Source organism: Vulpes vulpes, chromosome 7, assembly GCF_048418805.1.
Source record: "Vulpes vulpes isolate BD-2025 chromosome 7, VulVul3, whole genome shotgun sequence".
Lineage (NCBI taxonomy): Eukaryota > Metazoa > Chordata > Mammalia > Carnivora > Canidae > Vulpes > Vulpes vulpes.
In genome coordinates, this window is record NC_132786.1 from 121,000,945 (window position 1) to 121,022,636 (window position 21,692).

At 41.0% G+C, this 21,692-nt stretch overlaps 1 protein-coding gene across 38 annotated transcripts in view; it reads left to right on the forward strand.

Annotated features, from left to right (window-relative positions):
- ST7 (suppression of tumorigenicity 7) overlaps positions 1-21,692 on the forward strand; it is a 241,776-nt gene that overhangs the window by 78,565 nt on the left and 141,519 nt on the right. The window contains exon 1 of one of the 38 annotated variants that reach the window (XM_072764869.1): positions 18,578-18,647. The exons of the other annotated variants lie outside the window; for them this stretch is intronic. Within the exon in view, the coding sequence (XP_072620970.1) occupies positions 18,635-18,647 (13 nt within the window). The 5' untranslated portion in view covers positions 18,578-18,634. Of the gene's footprint in view, positions 1-18,577; positions 18,648-21,692 lie in introns of those variants that run through there. 38 annotated transcript variants of the gene reach the window in all.

Here is a 21,692-nt window from a genome sequence, read left to right on the forward strand (position 1 = left end):
CCTTCCACCACCCCTTGTTCGTTTCCCAGAGTTAGGAGTCTCTCATGTTCTGTCTCCCTTTCTGATATTTTCCATTCATTTTTTTAAATATAAAAAATAGTGAAAGGGAATAAAGGGGAAGCGAGAAAAAAATGAAAGAATGAGTTATCTTAAAAACATCACGAAACGCATGCCATTAATAATCAATCTTTGGAACACCTTGCTGTTGTCTCACTCTACTTCCTCATGTCTGATAATAGCAATTTGGGGGAGGAAATGTATTCAGCCTTAGTAATTTTTTATTTTGACTTAAGCTTCCCAGTGGGGGAAATAAAGATGAATTATTTATGCTCTATAGTTTTAGAGTTGTTGTTTAAAAATGGTGTTGATAAAAATAGTGACTAATGAAGCAAGCATTGGTATGCGTTGCTGGGGTGTTGGAGACTCTTCCTTTTCAGTTTTTCCACTGTGGCCTAACAAAATTCTATTCTACTTGAAGAAGTCATATGTTTAAGACAAATTCTAAGGTCAAGAAACATCTTGATTAAACATGTATTACTTCCGTGATAACTGCCTCGTGTTACCAGGTTAACAGGACGTCTCAGAGAAGCCAGGGAGTTTCCTGTGTAAGTCAGTGAAGGCTTGTCGTGAGTGGGTTCTGACGGGGGCCTCAGGGCACCTCCAAGATGAGGAAGTGATCGTCTACACCATCCTAATACATAGATTTGCTATGCATTAAAGTCACTTGGAATATTTTGCCAATTTTATTTTAGTTCTTCAGATTTTAATGTTAATACTCTTTAAGTCAAAATCTTGCAAGTAGCACCACCACAGCCCTGTGCAGTACCAGATATTATTCTCTACACAGTTGTGGAGATTCCAGTCTAGTGAGCATTAGCTCCTGTTTCGCCTGGGATGTGTTTACTAAGTTTCTAGCCAGTTTTGCTTCATTACATTTTCATTTCTGAGGGTCAGAGAGGCTTTGAGAGGACAATAGAAAACCAAGGTCTTATCAGTGAGGGCTTCAACTCTGAAGAAAGTACATTGTCATACTCTGCCTCTGGACCACCCCTGCTTCTTGTCATTATTTAGTTTAGTTTTTGTTTTCGTTTTTTAAAGGTTCCATTTATTTATTCATGAGAGACACAGAGAGAGAAAGAGACAGAGACACAGGCAGAGGGAGAAGCAGGCTCCCTGCAGGGAGCCCAGTGTGGGACTCGATAATGGGACTCCGGGATCACATAGTTTTCAATATATATTTTTTTTTCTTTTTTTTCTTTTTTTTGAGTGCACAGCCCTGGGGTGGGTGCTTAAATGCCTGCCTTTCCCCTTTTCTTCTCTCTTAGATGTCTCCTTTCCTTGGCTTCATAAGGAGAAGAAAGGGGATTGTTGCAGTTTTGATTTATGTGTCTGATCGAACTTTCTGTTTTAGGGGGAGGGATAAGCAGGCCTAGGGGAGGTGGAAGAAATGGAAAGAGGGAGAGAAGAACCTTTCTTTCTAATAAAACAAGTTGGATAAAACCACTCATTCGCTGAAAAACTGATGAACCTATACCATTTGAGAGCTTGACATGGACCAGGCACCATTTAGGTGCTTTGTGTTCTTAATTCACTTAATCCCAGAGGTAGGTTTTATTGTCCCATTGCACACAGGAGGAAATGAATTCAGAGAAGTGTTTTGTTTTTATTTTTGTTTATTTATTTATTTATTTTGGAGAGGGAGGGTGAGTAGGGGCAGGGGTAGAGGGAGAGAGAGAATCTTTTTAATTTTTTTTTTTATTTTATTTATGATAGTCACACACAGAGAGAGAGAGAGCCAGAGACACAGGCAGAGGGAGGAGCAGGCCCCATGCACCGGGAGCCCGACGTGGGACTCGATCCCGGGTCTCCAGGATCGCGCCCTGGGCCAAAGGCAGGCGCTAAACCGCTGCGCCACCCAGGGATCCCGAGAGAGAGAATCTTAAGCAGGCTCCATGCCCAGCACGGAACCCGACGTGGGGCTTGATCTCACAACCCTGAGTTTATGACCTTAGCCTAAATCAAGAGTTGGTTGCTCTTCGGGCTGAGCTACCCAAGAACCCAATGCAAAGAAGTTTTAAAGAAGCTGGTCTAAGGTCATACAGTGTTGGGGCCAAGAATCAAATCCAGAACTCTGTGACTCCCAAGTTAATGTTGGTTTACTCATCTATTTCTTATATCTCTAACTACAAATTTCCCAAATTGTATCTCTAGATCTCTAGACTTGACCTGGACCTCTCTAGTTTAGACCTCTAGTCTAGTCTAGACTTCTCTGAACACTAGACCTGTTCATCCTGTGGCTTCTCAGCATCTCCACTGGGGTGGCACATAAATACATCAAACTCAATACATACCCAAATTCCTCATTTCTAGGGCCTCTTCCACCTACTACTCTCCCATCTGTTTCCTTCTCATCTCAAAACTGCTCCATCCTTTCAGTTGCTCAGGGCAAAAAATGTCTTGAAGTCATCCATGACCCCTTTATATTCTTACTCTTCGCACTGTCCACAAATCTTGTTGACTTTACCATCACAATTTCTGATACCATTTTCTGCCTGGATTACTGAAAATGTTTCCTGGCTGGTGACCTTGCTTTCCACCCTCGCTTCCCAAATCTATTCTGAACACATCAGCTTGAGAGAGTCTTTTCAAACAATAGTCAGACATCTCTCCTGCCACCCCCCCCCCGCCCCCACCAGTTTCCTCACCCTCAGAGTAAAAGTCTTATGGGATCTGGTCCTGTTACCTCTCTGATCTTATCTTCCATCACATTCCTTCTCGAGGGCCACACGGGACTTCTCACTGTCCCTTTAATACAGCAGGCACACAGCTGCCTTAGGATTTTTGCACTTCCTATTCCTGCTTTCTGGAATGTTCTCCCTCTAGATATCTGCATGGCTTATTCCCTCTTTTCCTTCAAGTCTTTGAACAAGTGGTACCCTCTGAGGGAGGCCTACCCTGACTACTCCTCTTGCTGGCACGCCCCATCTCCTTACCCTGCTTGAATTTCTTCCGCTGTACTTATCACCTTCTAATAGAGTTTATCATTTCCTTATTACTGTGTATTGTCCGTTTCCCCTACCTTCTGATAGCCTCCCAACTGAAAGCTTCATAAAGGCAGGGATTGTTTTGGGGATGGGGGGCAGGGTCTGCACATGGTTAATTTTGTGTGCCTAACAATTCATGTCAAGGTCTGGCACGTCGTTGATGTTCAATAAAATCTCTGGAGTGATTACATTTATTCACAAACATAGATGAAGCTCTGTGTGAAGAGTGAGGAATATAGGGACCTCCCGGCTCTCAGACTTTTAATTGATTACACTCACTTGGTATTTCTACCTGTCAGTTAAAGGGAAATCAAGTTCTAGAGAGGTTGTAACTCCCAGTGGTCAAGGGAAGCCGGGCATGTTCAGGAGTTGCTTTGTGTCAGATATTTCATAGAGATACGTAGAATGCACTCATTCACACCCCAGCACCTCCACGAGAGCAATGTTATCTGGGTTTTGCAGGAAGGGGTTCAGGGATATTATGCATTCCACTTCAAGACTCAGGTCTTTCCCAGCTTGCCACGTTGCCTCTGTGCCTGGGCCCTGTCACCTGTGGGATGGGCCCTCTTGCCTGAGCATGACATTAGAAGACTCTTTCCGTCTGTCTTTGGCCTGTCTGATGAGCCTTAGTTTTTTCTTCTGTCCTCTGGACACTCTCAACTCCAGCTTCTCTTTAAAGTCTTGCTTTTTACCTAATAGGTCACATGCTTACAGTTTCACACCTCAGCAAAGTGCTTTTTCACTAACTGAAATGCTTTTTCTTCCTTTTTCTTTCTGCCTGGCAAACCAATGCTTGTCCGTAGAATCCCAGCTTTCGTGTTACGTCCTCCATGAAGCCTGTTTTAGCTTCTCTTGGGGAGGTAGTTGGTCACTGCACACTGCGTCCCAGAATGCCGCCCATCAGTGGTCGTTACTTCTTTCCACGATGTTCCAGTTAGTCCCCAGGAATGGAGCTTTCTTCTGTTCTTCATAGTAGGACAGGGCCTACTCACTTAATGGGGAAATGGAAGCTGGGATTTTGAATTAAAAAACAGAAGAACAACAGTTATAATCTGAGAAAAGTCTAGAAGACACCTCAGAAGTGTTCCGTGGATGAAGCATTCATTCATATATTCATTGCTTTTGGGTGGTTATTAAGTACATGGACTTAATGGGTTCAGTATCTAGCTCAGCACTTACTTCAGGCATAACCTTGTGAAGTTACTTATTTCTCTGAACCTCCACTTGATCTATGAAGTGGGGCATAACATTGGTGCCTACCTGTTAGTATTGCTAGGAGGATTTAATACCATATATATGTATATATATATATATATATATATATATATATATATATATGGACTATCATATATTAAGCACTAATATAAAGCAACAACGTTTTCTGGAGGAGTTAATATAATTACTATATGGTCTTAGATTAAATTGCATTGAGTAGATTGAGCAAAATGCTAAACTAAGGACATCAGTCATGAAAAAAGTGTAAGCCAATTGTTTTTTGTGTTACCTTGTGAGTTCGTCTTTCAGAATTATTTCTGAAACTCATCTTTTTTTCTGCATAGAGCCCTTGTTTGAAGTGATAAATTGAACATTTTAAACATTTAAGTGGAAATAGAGCTTTTTTTTTTTAGTTCACGTAAATTAAATGAAAATTTTAAGAAATAATGCCACCCCTCTTCCCACTTTAAATGAAGGGGGTTTTGAAATGGTCCTTAAGACAGGGGAAGCAGTTGGAACCTGAGAGTTGTGTGTTTCATCAGAACAATTTAATTACAGGCATATGGTAATCTTAGTGTTTATGAGATGAGTTAGGGAGAAGTCTTTACCAAGCAGAGCATTTGATTGCAAGAACTGAAGCTCTCAGAATCTGTGTAGGTGGGCCTTGTGAGATGGTGTCCATATGATAGAATTATGTTTAGAGTCTTCCATGAAAATTTTAAAACCATGCAAATGTGCATGTCCAGCTGCAATTTAATTTTACATTGATTTATTGTCTGGCACTTTTTACTTTTCTGTGCATTGTCAGAAAACTTCCTAGGCTGGCAATAATTAAAGGATTTGGATTAAACAGATGTAATGTGAAGTCTGTGACATCTGAGAGTAGGTTAGCCAGCTTAATACCAGGTGTTTGGAGGCGGGGGATATTTTTCATGGTTATGTTTCCAAGCCAAGTTTTTATTCCAGAAATTGGCCTGGGAGGGTGTGCTTTGGATACAAACGCAGAAGTAAACAATGACTTAAGAAATTGGCTGGGAAGTTGGGGATTTATTTTCTGTGTCCCACTCTGATACAGTTCTAGTAATACCACAACTATGGATAAAATATTCTTCAATTCTTATAACATATTGTGTTTAGCTACTAGAGATAGAAGAGTGAACCAGATGGAAATGGCCTGTACCCTCTCATGGAGCTTATAGTTTTATGGATAAGGCGGGCATCAAACAAATACCTAGCACATCCATATTTATCAGACAGGGTGGAGGATAATCAGGCTCTGACTGTGAGAAGGCGGTCAGGAAAAGTCTGAGGACTTGAAAGTTAAGGTGCAGAATTCCAGAAAGTCAGCCTTTTGAAGGAAGGGCCTCTCAGGCAGGGGCTCGGCTCCCGCAAGAGCTTTGAGGAGGGAAGGAGCATGGGTCTTGCCTGGACAGGAGAGAGGCCAGTGGGGCTGCAGAGGTAGAGCGCGAGTGGAAGCAGGAGGCCCACCAGGAGGCCTGTGGGAGATGGGAGGTGATGGTGGCAAGGATCAGGGTGGGCGGGGTAGAGTGATGGTGTGTTCGGGATATAGATGCAGTAGAACTTGTGAGGCCTGTTGAGTTGGGCAAGGGGAGCGAGGTGGATGGAGAGATCGGGATGCTCCCAAGTCTTGCTTGAGGACCTGAATGGAGGCGAGCGTCAGTAACCGACAGAGGGCATCATCTGAAGGGAACAGAGAAGAGCCCACAACAAAGGCCAAAGGAAATATGAAGGTTGGCAACCCTTAGTAGAGTCTAGCCACCCACATGTTTTTATTCCCATTCTCTTGCTTTTTACCAAAATAAAAGCTTTTCATCTGCTGCAGACTCTTTGAACACAGTGCAGTCTCTGTGTCATCAATAATTTATGCAGAGTTCTCAAGTAAAAGCGTTAGTGTCCAAGGCCTTGTGATTCTGATCTAGTTTCCCAGAATATTTCACAGGGCAGATATGAAAGGGAAGATCTAAAAACAAAAAACCGCCATCATTTATTAGTATGGCACAATTTAAAGGGCCATCATTAAATTTTATCCATGGCCACTCTCCTTTTTGTAGGTGTTTTATTTAACTATAAAGGTTATCATTCTCCCAGGACCTGTTGTGCTAACATCTGCAACCTTATCTGTAGGAAACTAAACAGGGTGATTGGAATGTTTTGCTTTCAGCTGATTTTTTTCCCCCATAACTACCAGAAATTTTGGAGATACGGCTTTGTTACCTTCCATCTGACACTGACAGTTGTTTTTTCAGGGACTTCTCATCTGTTCTTATTCTTTTCATAATAAATAAGTTTTTATATTATAAATAAACTGTCTTCGTTGTAAATAATTTGGAAAGTACTAAAAGTTGTACAATCACTTGTAATCCTATACCAAGAAGTAATTTTTTTCCAGTTTTTTTTTCTTACCAGCGTGATGCTCCACACTCTGTGTACAGTTTTGTATTCTCCATTTTTTCACTTACCATTTTGTTATGACTCTTTTCTAGATCTCATTAACTGTTATTCAAAGATGACATTTTAAATGGCTGTGTACTATTTTACGGCATGGAGCGTTTAATCATTTCCCTATGTTAAGCATTTTTAGGTTATTTGCTGTTTTTCATAGAGAAATTTTAATCGAAGGAAAAAAGTCAGTTTTCACAGAACACAGTGTTTTAACGAGAGAACCAACCCTGTACTCAAACCCAAATAATTGGTAAAGCCACAGTCTTCTCCAGGCAGCTTTAGAAGAATGACTGGGGCATCCGAACAATAGCAGTGACAGCCCTGGTCTGCTGGGCTCTCAGCTCTTGCAGTGCTTTTCTGTGTCCTGCCGAGGTATGGGAGCTACACACGGGCTCCCTTTGCTAAGCTCCTCAGCACTGTTACTCACTAGGATCTTTGCCCTGGTCCTTTGAAGCCTGTCTGTATTTCCATTAATGTCTGGCGCCCCTACATCTTGTTTGAGGCACTGGCTGGAATTAGGGAGAGATAGGCACAAGCCTCTTACCGCCGTTCTGGCCTGCTAAGTTGGTGCTGCTTCATCCGCAGCCCAGTCCTCCTGTTTGTAGTCCCTCGGGTCTCAGCAGGTTACCTCCTTCTAGCCATCCAGCCACTTAACAACTGTTTACTGAGCACCTATTAAGTTCTAGGAATTGGGCTAGATGTTGGGGATATGGTGGTCAGACAGAGACAGCTGCCTTCTAGTTTATGCGTGGTGGGAAGTAACTACATGGGAGGGGGTAAAGATTGTTTCATAGGATTTGGGAGAGTGATGCACCCCCAGAGTGTTCTAGATAGTTCTGACCTTAGCAAGCATTTCCATGCACACCGCACACCAACCACTTGGTACAGTTTATATTTTAAAACCTACACACCCATCCCTTTAGGTATGTGCTGCATGTGTCAAAACTATGAGACAGAAGAACACCATCAGTGGAGGAGAGGCATTGCTTGGTAATATCATGTCTCTGCTGGCCTCTTGCATGTTTGGGATTGCCGGGCTCTGTCCTCAGGTGCTGCAGTGCGAGTCTGCTACAGTCACTTGAGGGTACAGAACTACTCTCGTCTGCTGTGCTTGCGACAGGATGCATGCCTGTGCTAACGGTGGAGGTGGTGGGCCTCGGCCTCCACCCTTCCAGGGTCGGCCTGGAAGGGGATGTTTATTCTTGGTGTGTTTCTCTCCTCTTCTTAAAAGTACACCATGAACACGGAGCATAGGTGAATTTTGCCTTCCTTTGCGTTCCTTTATTACACTTGCTCAGTACATAGGTGTGCTGTGCTTGCGGGCAGGGTACCATGTTGTGTTTTTTGTTTGTTTGCTTTGGTTTATTTGGTAAGTTGGCAAATACGTATTCATGGGTGAGGAACAGAACAGTTTCACCTGCTAGTTAAGTTCTGTGTGAGCAGTTTCCAGCACATTGATAAGTTTTTAAAAACAACCAGTACTTTTGATGGATGTAACTGCTATGGAATTCTCTGCTGGATATAGCAGGGAAGTGTAGCAGACAAATACATTTGGATTTTAGCAATATATCCATCTCAGGATACTCCTTTGCAAAGATGAAGACATACAGGCTAGGTATAAGGAAAAGCAGATGAATTAGGAACATGAGCCATTGTATTGAGTGATGATGTGGTATGAGGAGCCCTTAGACACACATTCATTGCTTCTGAGTTGACGTTTTTACTTCACCTCTTCTTTGTCATGTGGCCTTGGACAGTTTAATAGTAATGATCATAGTTACGCATAACATAATTTAGTAATTGCTCCATTTCTAAAAAGTAATTCACTGTACTAAGGAGTAGATTTGATTGATTTAATTCTCTGAGTTGTAGGTACTGTTATTATTATTTTAAGATTTTACTTATTTATTCATGAGAGACACAGAGAGAGAGAGAGAGAGGCAGAGACACAAGCAGAGGGAGAAGCAGGCTCTATGCAGGGAGCCCAATGTGGGACCCCCAGGACCCTGGGGTCACAACCTGAGCCAAAAGCAGACGCTCAACCACTGAGCCACCCAGGCGTCCCTGTAGGAACTGTTATTATTCCCCGATTTGTATGTGAAGAAACTGAGGTGCAGATAAATTGAATGAAGAATCCCAGATCACATAGCTTGCTCTTGCTGGATCTGGGCTTTGTGCAGTACCTAATGTACCTAAGTCCCAATTTGCCCATTGGGGCAGTGGGAATTTTTTTTACCTGATAAAGTATGAGGTCCTGTTGATGTTCATATTTTGATCAATTCAAAGTCTCCACCTTTCTGGTACTCTTCCTGCTGTATGTTGAAATTGGCAGTTGGAGTTTTTGTTCCAGCTTAACAAACCAGGTGAGATGGGAATGTTGATTTGCATCAGGTGAAAAAAAGGATTTCGGTGCATTACTGAAGAGTATATTTCTTGCTCAGAGTTGTGAGAGTTACATGAGATTGAGATAAAGTAGAAGAAAGTGTAAATTGGAATGAACTTTGCATATATAAGGGATTCTTTTCCATCAGAATCACCCTGGGGAAGATTCTGGTGATACATTGCAGAGTCCTCACTTCAGTCCTGTCCATTTCAACATTGTGTCAGCATCTGGAATGAAGAAAATAAAGGGGATGCTTGTCATTGGCTTGTGGATGACCTAAAGCTGTAGATTTAGTTTTCATTGATTCCTTATATTTTATTTTCTCTAATAATTTGAAAGGTAGACTATTTAAGATATGATGATTTTGAACTCTGCCCGGTTTAAAGCTTTTCTTAAATATACTTAGTGCTATACTGCACTAATTTATCTTGTTACATATTCATTCATTCTTTTTAAAAATTGAAGTATAATTGACATAAAACATTATATGAGATTTAGGTGTACAACACAATGATTCGATATATGTACATTCATTCTTAATATGTCTGAAAGTGCCTTTCTTATGTTCTATGTATGAATAATAAATGGCCCAGGATAAAATGAAAACTAGAATTTTAAATTTGTTAGGCCAAGGACTGTTTTTGTTTTTGTTTTTACTTCTCTGGGTTTCATATAGTCCTCAACATTATGTTTTGGATATAACTGATGTTTTTTCCGTGGTGTTGATTTGATGTGAATTTTTTAAAGTTAAGCACTAGGCCTTAGGGAATTGTGAGATGTTTGTTTACATGCTTTGAGTTAGGGCTTCTCCTAAGAGGAGATTGTTTGAATGAATTATATACTAACACGTCTGTGCTTGATTAGTTGGCTTCAAATGCCTAAACATAGCAAAATAATGGCCCAGTTGAAGACCTCGAACATCAACTAGTTATTATGTTATTTCAGACCCATACTAAATCTTGAATTTGAATATAGTACAAGGAATGTCTTTATTGGGACTTATTTTTTCCTTTTAACAGAAGACTTTGAAAAAAGATAGTGATGTAGTAGAAAGAGTCAAGGCACCAGAGTTTTGTCACTATGTAGAATGTGAACATGGGCCTGTCACTTTAATTTGTTGGGACCAACAATTTGTGCTATAAATATAAAGTTAAGAGGGTTAAAAATCAAGATCCCTTCCGATTCTTTTTCGGTCCTATTACCATCTGTAGAGTCTGGCAGCTATAGTAACCCTATCAAAGTGGGATGTTTTGCAGAGTCTCAGTTGGTTTGAGGCAGTGCCTGTGACTACACTGACTTAGGTTAACAGCTGTTTCTTGTGTGTGGGCTACAGATTCCAGGATTTCTATAAGCTGTCATTGGAAAGCAAGCTCGTTTTTCCTTAGTTTTTATCTTTTTAATTCTTTATTATTATATTTGCAAGTGGGTGTCAAGAGTATCAGGAGTATTGACTAACTTGTGTGAGTGAGTGGTTGGAATCACATCTGCTTTTGCTTTTTTGAGAGTAGATTATTCTTTAGCCAGTCAGGTTATCTATCTAAGTAAGACAGGCAAATCGGTAACACATTTTGTTTTTGCAGAAGAGCAGTTATTTCCCATAAGGTTTTGCATTTGTATTTTTTGTTTTTATTTCCCAGTAAAACCTAAGTGTTCAACTTTCTTTAGCTTTATCTGTCTTCAGAAATAAATGAAGTCAATTTCCTAAGAAGCAGTTAACATGGAAAACTTAAAATATGGGTTTTTTTTTTAAGGATTTTATTTATTTATTCATGAGAATACACAGAGAGGAGAGAGAGAGAGAGAGAGGCAGAGACACAGGCAGAGGGAGGAGCAGGCTCCATGCGGGGAGCCTGACGTGGGACTCAATCCTGGGTCTCCAGGATCATGCCCTGGGCTGAAGGCTGCGCTAAACCGCTGAGCCACCCGGGCTGCCCAAAATATATTTTATTTAATACCAGTTTGTGTTGTACATCTTTTTTGTTGGTTGTTAGTAGAAACCTCTTTTTCATGAAGACACTTTGTTCTTATTTACTTGAAGTTAAATGTGCTTTGATTTCTTGGTTCATTGTGATGAAATTGAGTATCATAATTCTTTAAGAGGAAGTCAGGTATCAATAAATGCTTAAAAATTATAAATCCTATTTTCAAAAAAAATCCTATTTTCATATCTATCCTGTATTTTATGAGACATTACAATATAGAAAAATTTTAACTCAGCTTTTAAGTCAATTGGCCATATTTATGCAACTGCTGTGTGATTGGCGTCATTATATGTGATTAGCACATATAATTCCTGCTCTTGAATAGCTTCTTATCTAAAGGGAAAAGAGAAAGTGGTTTGTTTCTTCTAAAGATTTTATTTATTTATTCATGAGAGACACAGGCAGAGGGAGAAGCAGGCTCCCTGCTTGATGTGGGACTTGATCCCAGGACCCCGGGGTCACGGCCTGAGCCAAAGGGAGATGCTCAACCACTGAGCCACCCAGGCATCCTGAGAAAATGTTTAAGTCAAAAAGTGTTTATTTGCCTAACATGGGCTAGGATCAACACAGATCATGGTAAAGTTTCACTTGTGTATTTGTGTGTGTGCATTTAGTATTTTTGGTGTGTGTGTGTGTGTGTGTGTGTGTGTGTGTGTGTGTATGTGTGTATGTGTGTATATATATATATATATATATATGAAGTTCATGCTAATTTTAGACATACAGATCTAGATTTATTATGGAATTGATAATTATGTCATTACTCAGACACTTAATTTTATGGACATTAGCGGCTCTGGTCAGAAGTACTATGGATTATACTTTTATTGAATCGAATTCTTACAAACCAACTGATTGTTAGTTATATTTTAATTTATTTCTGACTGTGGGCCTTAAGCTTCCACTAATTTTCATAATTTGTTTCATTACATGTTAAAATTTAGTTTTGCTATTTCATATCCATTTGATTAGTATGACCAGTTGATGCATGTGCAATGGGATTATTTGGTGTGAAGATCTAGGGGTAGCAGACAACCTGGACAGGGTAGGATGGGTCCAGTAGAGAGAGACCATAGGTGGAGCTAGATGCTGGCTGGTTAAAGAAGAGCCTGTGCATAGTGGAGGTCAAAATAAGTCTGGAGGCTGTGGAATCGGGTGAAGCAGGAAAGGCAAACACGGCAAGCAGGCTGTCAGGTAACTCATGACTGCAACACCAGTGTAATTAGGGAAAGGTTTCTCATTACACTGCTAGAGCTGATTTCCCTCTAACTCTTTCATGATTCCAGCTGGAAACCTTGCCTCTTTCCAGGTGTTTTGTAGCTGGAAGAGATGGTGGGCCATCATGTATGTTCTGAAGTGAGGAAAGGTAGGCCATGAAAATAGAATTATAGAGAGTTTGTAATATACAACAGAAGTCTCAGAAATGAGCATAAAGCTTCTTCACCCTGGAACTAAAAACAAGTATTAGAAAGCCAAAGCATTCCATGTGTATTCAGCATTTTAATTTGTAAATCCAGCCCCATGACTTTGAAAGCTAATTTATGCATGTAATACCAGTTTAGCCAAAATATTCTGGGATTTTGAGGGGGAACTTGAAAGGATGATCTAATGGAAAAATAAACACGGGAGCTTCCCAAGAAACTTTCCAAAAAGAAGAGCAATGAGTAATAATGATTATAAAGTACAAACAGAGATCTGTGGAACAATATTTGAGGCTAGAAATAGATTCAACAATATATAAATAATATAATAAAATGTTTTCTCTAAAAAAGGCATGATTGTAGTGGTATTGGGAAGCTGAGTAGCAATTTTTAGAAAGGTCATTACATCAGCATCCTTTGCTGTATACTGATACAAATTTAAAATAAATTAGTGAACTTGATGAATTAATGAAAATAATGAAAAGAATCATTTTCTAGAAGGACCAAAAGAAAATAGAATAGAATATATAATAGAACTATGAAAGGATTTTTTTTAATTTTTTTTTTTTTTTATTTATGATAGTCACAGAGAGAGAGAGAGAGGCAGAGACACAGGCAGAGGGAGAAGCAGGCTCCATGCACCGGGAGCCCGACATGGGACTCGATCCCGGGTCTCCAGGATCGCGCCCTGGGCCAAAGGCAGGCGCCAAACCACTGCACCACCCAGGGATCCCCTATGAAAGGATTTTTAAAAAAGATTTATTTATTTATTTATTCATGATAGAGAGAGAGAGAGAGAGAGAGAGAGAGAGGCAGAGGGAGAAGCAGGCTCCATGCTGGGAACCTGACACGGCACTCGATCCTGGGACTCCAGGATCACACCCTGGGCCAAAGGCAGGCACTGAACCACTGAGCCACCCAGGGATCCCCTGTTTTTTTTAAAAAATATATTTAGTTTATTTTTAGAGAGAGAGAGTGTGCACAAGGAGGGACAGTGTGGAGAGGGAGCGGGAGAGAATCCTAAGCAGACTCCATGCTCAGGAAGGAGCCCAGTGCAGTGGGGCTTGATCTGACCACCCTGAGATCATGACCTGATCTGAAACCAAGAGTCGGTTGCTCAACAGACTGAACCACCCAGGCACCCTTGAATTTTTGTTTTGTTTTGTTTTGTTTTTAAAGAATAGAAGAAGGACAACTGGTTGGCTCAGTTGGTTAAGCATCTGCCTTTGGCTAAGGTCATAATCTTGGGGTGCTGGAATCAAGCCCTGTGTCTCTGCTCAGGGGGGCATCTGCTTCTCCCTCTCTCTCAATGTTCTTCTTCCCTCACTCTCTCTCAGATAAATAAATAAAATATTGTTTAAAAAATAAAATAATAGAATAAAGAAAAAGATAGATTTGAAAAATATTTAAAATATATGCTCTCATCCAAGTATTAACTGGCCTGACCCTGCTTAGCTTCTGAGATTAGACAAGATCGAGCACTTCAGGGTGGTATGGCCGTACATATACACAATGGAATACTACTCAGCCATCAAAAAAGCAAATAGCAATGATGTGCATAGAACTAGAGGATATTACACTAAGTGAAATAAGTCAATCAGAGAAGGACAATTATATGATCTCATTTAAGAAACAAAACAACAAAACCAGAGGATCATAGAGGAAGAGAGGAAAGGATAAAACAAATGAAATCAGAGAGGAAGACAAACTGTAAGAGATTCTTAATCATAGGAAACAAACAGGATCGCTGGAGGGGAAGGGGGTAGGGTAACTGAGTGATGGACATTAAGGAGGGCATATGATATAATGAGCACTGGGTGTTATTTAAGACTGATGAATCACTGACCTCTACCTCTGAAACCAATAATACATTATATGTTAATTATTGGAGTTTAAATTTAAAAAAATATGCTCAATGATAATAGACTTTTCAATAGGATAGTAGCAAAGTGGGAAGATAGATTTGTACCAATATGACTGAAAAAGAATATAAATTATAAAATGGTTATTTATTTTCATCCCACAAACACTGAGACTTTTATAGATGAATGGCCAAAACAAATAATTTACACAAAGGGAAACACAATAAGGTGAACATGAAAAAATATTTATTGTAATTCATAATCAAAGATCACACTCAAGTTATAGCACATAGATATTTTGTAATTATTGAGGTCATCTCCCCCTCCCAAGAAAGAGAACATCTTATGTAGGCAGATTTTCATTAAATTTGCACAGCCCTTTTTGGCAAAAAAAAATTCAAACCATAGGAAAAGTGAAAATATTTTTCAAAACCCTTTGGCTTAGTAATTCCATCTCTAGAAATCTTTCTTGTTTTAAAGGTTTTATTTATTCATGAGAGACACAGAGAGAGAGAGAGAGAGAGGCAGAGACATAGGCAGAGGGAGAAGCAGTCTCCCTGCAGGGAGCCCTACGTGGGACTTGATCCCAGGACCCTGGGATCACGACCTAAACTGAAGGCAGACGCTCAACAACTGAGCCACCCAGGTGCTCCCATCTCTAGGAATCTATCCCAAAGAAATATGTGTACATACCATAATTAGACCTTATGGTTTTCCATAAATAGCAGATAGGTTGGAAATAACCTCAATGTTTATAGTAAAGGAATGGATGTATTATGTATTATGATGTTACATCAACATAATAAAATCTCATCGACTCATTACAATGAAAAGTATAAAGACTGAATACTTGACAAATACGTCTAAGGTGCAATATGTTGAATAGAATCTATAATATGATTTCAAGACAGGATAGTAAGTATGTGTGAAAGCTAAATAGGTAATAATGAAAATAATTCCATTTAAATGATGGTTTATAGGATATTTTAAAATAGTTATAGTAATTTTTAAAGTAATATTGCCTTTCCAGTAAACAAATAGGAAAAGGAATCTAATTCCTGCCCTTGTGAAGCTTCATGAAATTGAAATTCCAGGACATGGAGTCTCAGGTCCTGAGGTGGATGGGTGGTAGGAATTAGACAGATGACCAGGTTTTTTTCCTGTAGTCCCAGTCACACAATTCAGCTCTGAAGACTCCTTCAGTAACAGAGGAAATGGGGAGGGCAGGTTTCACAAGAATCAGGCTCATTAGCCCAAGCTTTTTTTTACTGGCCAAATTGATGATTTATTTGAATTTTACTTTCTACAATTTGTGTATGTGTGTGTGTTGTGGGGGGGGGGGGGGGAGTGAGGGGATAGAAGTAACCTGTGATACTTTTTTAAAAAAGATTTTATTTATTTATTTGAGAGAGAGTGAGAATGAGAGAGTGAGAGATTGAGAGAATGAGTGGGGGAAGGGGAGAGGGAGAAGCAGACTCCCTGCAGAGCAGGGATCCCGACACCGGGCTCAGTCCCCGGACCCTGGGATCATGACCTGAGCTGGAGGCAGGTGCTTAACCTACTGAACCACCCAGGTGCCCACTTATGATGCTTTTACAAGTAGCTTGGTGCCAATGATTTATGTAATATAATTAGATACTCAAATAACAGCTTATATAAATGATCCTGAATCTCAGATTTACAGTTAAGAAAATATATATATAAACACTCTAGTTTCCAGAAAACATCAGTCAGTGAGTTTGAATTTTACTTCCATGAAGGTACAGAGGAAGAAGAGAAGTTGAGGTAGTACTACTGTAAATGGCAGGTCTGCAGCCACTGCTCTGCCAGAGAAGAAAATAAACAATAGTTACACTAGTTGTCATTTAGAAAATTGGTCTGCAGGACAGAGTTGAAGAATCCAAACACATTTTCAGACCGTATGTCTTAGTTTGTTTTCTATTCAAAAGGTAACCTTGTTTGTCATTGATTTGGTCGTGCGCATAGTCACCTTGGGTTGCCATAACAAAATGTCATAGACTGAATGGCTTAAACAACAGAATTTTTTTTTTCTCAGTCTGAAGGTTGGAAATTCCGAGTTCAGAGTGCTTCACTTCCACGATGAGTGCTCTCTTCTGGTTTTCAGACGACTTCCTTCTTGCTGTCTCTTCACATGGCAGAGAGAGAGATGGGGTGAAAGCTGCAAGATACCTCTTTTTCTAAGGGCTCTAATCCCATCAGGAAGCTTCCATTTCTATGACCTCATCTAAACGTGATTACCTCTCCAAAGTCCCATCTTTAAATATTATCACATTGGGGATAAGAGCTTTAACATATGAATTTTAGGGGGACACTATTCAGTCCATAGCAGATGTTAAGTACTCTTGCCTACAAGGACCTGTCTTAGACTTTCTTTAGCCTCTAAGCGGGGAGCTCGTTCTAATGATACATGTGCTGCCATGGAGATCGGAATCAGTATTGGTTCATTAAAGGTGGTAGCTTGTTGGGGGTGCCTGGTGGCTCGGTCCGGGAAATGTCTGCCTCCGGCTCAGGTTATGATCCTGGAGTCCCGAGATGAAGCCCTGCACTGGGCTCCCTGCTCAGTTGGGGGGAGCTTCTTCCCCTGCCCGTCCCCCGACCTGTTCTCTCCATCTCTCTCTCTCTCCCAAATAAATAAGTAAAATCTTTTAAAAATAGGTGGTAGCTTGTTAATCTTTTGTTCGTTGTGATACGAAATTGAATCACACTTTCATAGTAATCTATGGGATTTTGTCCTTGAGTTGTCCTTTTGTTAGAATGCTAATAAGCAACAGTAGCAGTTCAGTTTATGCATTTATTCTTTTTTCCTTTTCTAGAACATTAACATTTAGTGTATGCTAAACTTTCTAGGATATGATAAATTTGTGAGATCTCCTCAAAATCTATAATTACACTAGCTTATCATAGGTTAATGGAGTAAGTTCAGATTTTTTGTAGGGAAAAAGTGAATGTTTTTGTACTCTGTACATCAAACATTGAATAGATGTCAGGACCAGAGACAAAGGAAGAAGTGGCTTATCCTGAGGTTAGCCAGCACTCCTTATAACCAACCTCCTTTGTTTTTTCTGTGCCAAAATAGTGGGTTAGTTGAGTCACTTCAGTTAGAGAGTTTGGTGCCTTAATCCCCCCACATAGGCAGTCAGGTAGAGTGGAGCACAGAATGGTGGGAACTTTCTTTGAGTTTTTTTTTTTTTTTTTTTTACATCTTTCAAGAGGAAGAAAAGAAAAAGTTAAGCAATCCCTTGGCTTTGACTTTGCTGAAGCTCTAATGAATCTATGTCTAATGATATTTCAAAGTACTGATATTTTTTTTTGAGCATACTATGATAGGGACATTGTCCTGAAAATGGAAAAATATCTCAAATAAAAATAAAGAATAACTGGAAATAGAATCTTAAAGTCTTTGTTTTTGTTCTTGTTTTTGAATTTCACTCCGTGCTCTTTTGAGGTTCTAGACAATTAAATAAGAAAGAAAATGTGGGTGATACGGTTCTTTTTATAATATGAGTGATGATGTGATGTAAATGATAAAATACACCTCCAATTTGTTTTTCTTAACGTTAAGCCTCGGACAAAGATAAAAAGTTTTCACAACGATAAAGCTTGTATTTCCGTTCATTGTGTTTTTCATTAAATTGAGAGGCAAGAAGATTTTTATTTTTGCATTTGTATAGTTACATCTGCTCCTTTCTTGGTTTCTTTCTGTATAGAAGCATAGTTTACTAAACACTAATTCAGAAAAAAAGCCATTATCCTTCAGTGTCTCCTTTACCCATGAGACATAATTTTATGCCAGTGTATGCCAGTTACAGCAACTTCTAATAGGTATTATTTATAATAATCTATATCACCGTCTGGCTGTAAGATTTGAAGTATACACTCATTTTCAGAACACGAAATCCCTCTTCAGGGAAAGAATTCGATTTCTTCATATTTACTTAATAATTAATATAGCAATGACAATATACTACGGCATTTATTTAAAGATGTTTTTTGGTTGGCTACCTTGGCTTTTTAATGTGGTCTCTTACTAAACTGTAGAATAAAATTTATCTGGTTCTGTTGAAGATAAAAATTTATGGGATGATGTAAATGGGAAAGTTTTTTTTTTAGTTTATTTTTTTTTTATTATCTGGTTCAACATACTGGTAAATAAACACATACACGTTTCCTAATTAACACTTTCTTAGGACATTTTTAAGAAGAAACGTGATGCAATTATCAGAAAAAGTCAGCAAAAACATTAATGGAGTATCAAGGTAATTAAAAAACTACTTTCCTATAGGCTTCGGTCAGGGGCTTGCAGGAGAGTCTCCGAAGAGTGTGCTTTTCCTCTCAGCTGCTTAATTAACTGGAGGGAAGTCCCAAGTGCACCCTAATACAGACAGGCTTCACCGAGGGTGGTGGCTGGGCGGTGAGCGGGGTGTCTCCCCGGGGGCGTGCCCGGGCCTGGGTTTGTCAGGGGCGCCTCATTGGGGATTCACGGAGCCGGCTCCGGGCCGGGCCACTCGCCCCGTGCCGCCTGCTCCCGCGGGCGTGGGGGCCCCGGGGCGCCCGCGGGGTTTCGGGGGGTGGCCGGCCCGGGAGCGCGGGGCTCGGTCTTGAGGGCCGTCTTCGTCTCAAGCGGGCCGGGCCGCAGGCGGCTCTGCCCTCAGGTCGTGACCCTCAGCTGCCTGAGCCTTCCCGGCGAGCCCTTTCCTCAGGGCGGCCTCCTCTGACCGGTGGGCCGAAGCCTCCTGATTTAGTTTTTAAATATTTTATTTATTCCTGAGACACACACACAGGGAGGGGCAGCGGGGAGCGGTGGGACACCCACCCCGTTCCGGATCCCTCGCTCCATTGCTGTACTTGCACTTCACTCACTGCCCTGATGTAGGCCTTGCAATGTGGGGGTGTGAGTTTCCGGCTTTTTTTTTTTTTTAATATTTTATGTATTTATTCCTAAGAGACACAGAGAGAGGCAGAGACCCAGGCAGAGGGCGAAGCAGGCCCCGTGCGCGCAGCCCGAGGCGGGCCTCGATCCCGTGCCCCGGGGTCATGCCCTGGGCCGAAGGCGTTGCTCAGCCGCTGGGCCCGGCCGCCCCGAAGCCGCCTTGGCTTGTTCGCAGCCTTCCTGGCTCCTGGCGCTTCGGGTTTGCTCGGGGCCGCGCCGCCCCTGCAGGCAGATGAGGCCGAGTGTGGGTTCCAGCCCAGGCCGCCTCCTCCAGGCCCCGGGGCCCAGTCTGTGGAGTTTTATATTCCCAGGCCCGGCGCGTCGCGGCCCTGAGCACCTGGACCCACTGACCCCTCGTGACGACCTGTCCTCACAGGAGCGTTAGGGAGATGCAGTTGACATATGTAAAATCCGCCCTTTCAAAGGGCGCAATTCAGTGGCTCTTCGTATTTCCAGAGTGGTGCAAGCATCACCACTGTCTAATTTTAGAATGTTTGCATCACTCCTAAGAGAAAGCCTGTGCCCATTAACAGTCACTTCTCATTTCCCCCTTCCCCGTTCCCTGGAAACCACTAATCTACTTTCTGTCTCTGTGGATTTTCTTATTCTGGAAATTTCATGTAAATAGAATCACACGACATATGGCCTTTTGTGACTGGCTTTTTTTTTTTCACTTAGCATAATCTTTTCAAGGTCCACCCATGTGATGGCATGTGGCAGCGCTCCAGTTTTTTCCCCCTATGATTCTCTTATACGGCTGGAAATACTGCGTATCATTTATCCATTCATCATTTGATGGGGGATTTGAGTTGTGTCTCCTCTTTGGCTTTAGGAACCACAGTGCTGTGGACGTTTGTGTACAGATGTTCGTGAACATGTGTGTTTTCAGTTCTCACGGGTGTAGACTTAGGAGTGGAATTGCTGGGCCTGTGGTCACTAACAGTTTGAAGAACTGACAAGCTACTTTCCAGAGTGGCACAGTGACTCAGACCTGTCAAAGAAGCCCAGAGCTGGATAGTAGTGAAAGGAGTAAAAACAAACTTTATCCAGAGCGGTAATGGAAGGAGACCTCAGGGTACAAGTGAGCTCAGTCCTGAACCCAACAAGGAAAAGTGGGGATTTATAGCCAAGGAGCAGGGCAGGGGTAAGGGGCGGAATCAGTGGTCGGAAAATCACCGGGAGGGCAGGGTTCTCTTTGCTGAACTGATGTAAGAGAATTCTTGCTGAAGGCAGGCCAGGGTGAAATTACTTGGGGGGTGGTGGATCTGATCAGATATCAAGGCTCAGGGACTCTGGCTAAACCTACTTAACAGGATTCTTGCTAAAATTGGGCAATGCAAAGGCGGACACGAAAGTCCAAAAGTGAAGGCTTCGTTGGGAAGAGGATTCAGAGGAACCTGATTAAAATCTGGTCAAAGAGAGACTTGTCAGACCCTGAACAGATAATTCATGTTTTATCTCTCTAGTGTTTTTCCTCCACTGTATCACTAAGGAGGCTTCCAATAAATTCTCTTAAATTCTACACAGTGACATTTCATTCAGGATCCAACAGATTTTTATTGACACGGTGTTGGCTGAGCTGGGATATGAGCGTATGAGTATTTTTTTTTTAACTGATAAAGCTGCTCAAATTTTTTATTCCATGTTTACACATTAGTATCTTTGTTGTGTTTTTAGATCTATATGGGAAGATTTGGCAAGTATGATCGTTTAGGCCTGTTTGGACATCTCACTTATGCTGGAAAGAGTGAAAAAGTGATAGCTGTACACAAATCATCTATTATTGCAGGGTTCACGGTTTAGGACACTGGTCTCATTTAAGTAAATTACTGTTCCCACCATAAATGCACATTTTAAGCATAAGGAATGTCTTTTCTTTCTTCCTTTTCCCTGTTTTACTATTCTTTCCTTTTATAAAAAAGCATTTTCTTCCTATGCCTCAGGGTGGGTAGTGGCTCTGATTCAGTACTAAGTCGTTTTTTATTGCTGTTATTATTTTATCCCACTCGATGTAACATGGTTGGAGTAGGTTGTTTATAAATTAACGAGCAGTTGCTAAGAATGGTTTTGACGTTCTCCTAAACTGTTTCATCCTGTGTTTTCCTGCTTTACCATCACTCATCTACAACGTGTCACATATCTTCAATTAATGCAAATTCAGATTTATTCTGAGACGTTAGCAGTGCTCCTGAAAATAACCATTGACTGTCTTGGGCCGTTGGGAGTCCAGAGTTGTCACTCAATTAGAAAAATGAAGGCCTCCTCGCAGAGCTTCCTAACCTTCACCAAGGTTAACTGGAGCCTTTTCTGTGCGGTACGTAGCTGGTCTGTGCCAGCTCCCATTGTGATGATTATAATTGCTCGGGTTACA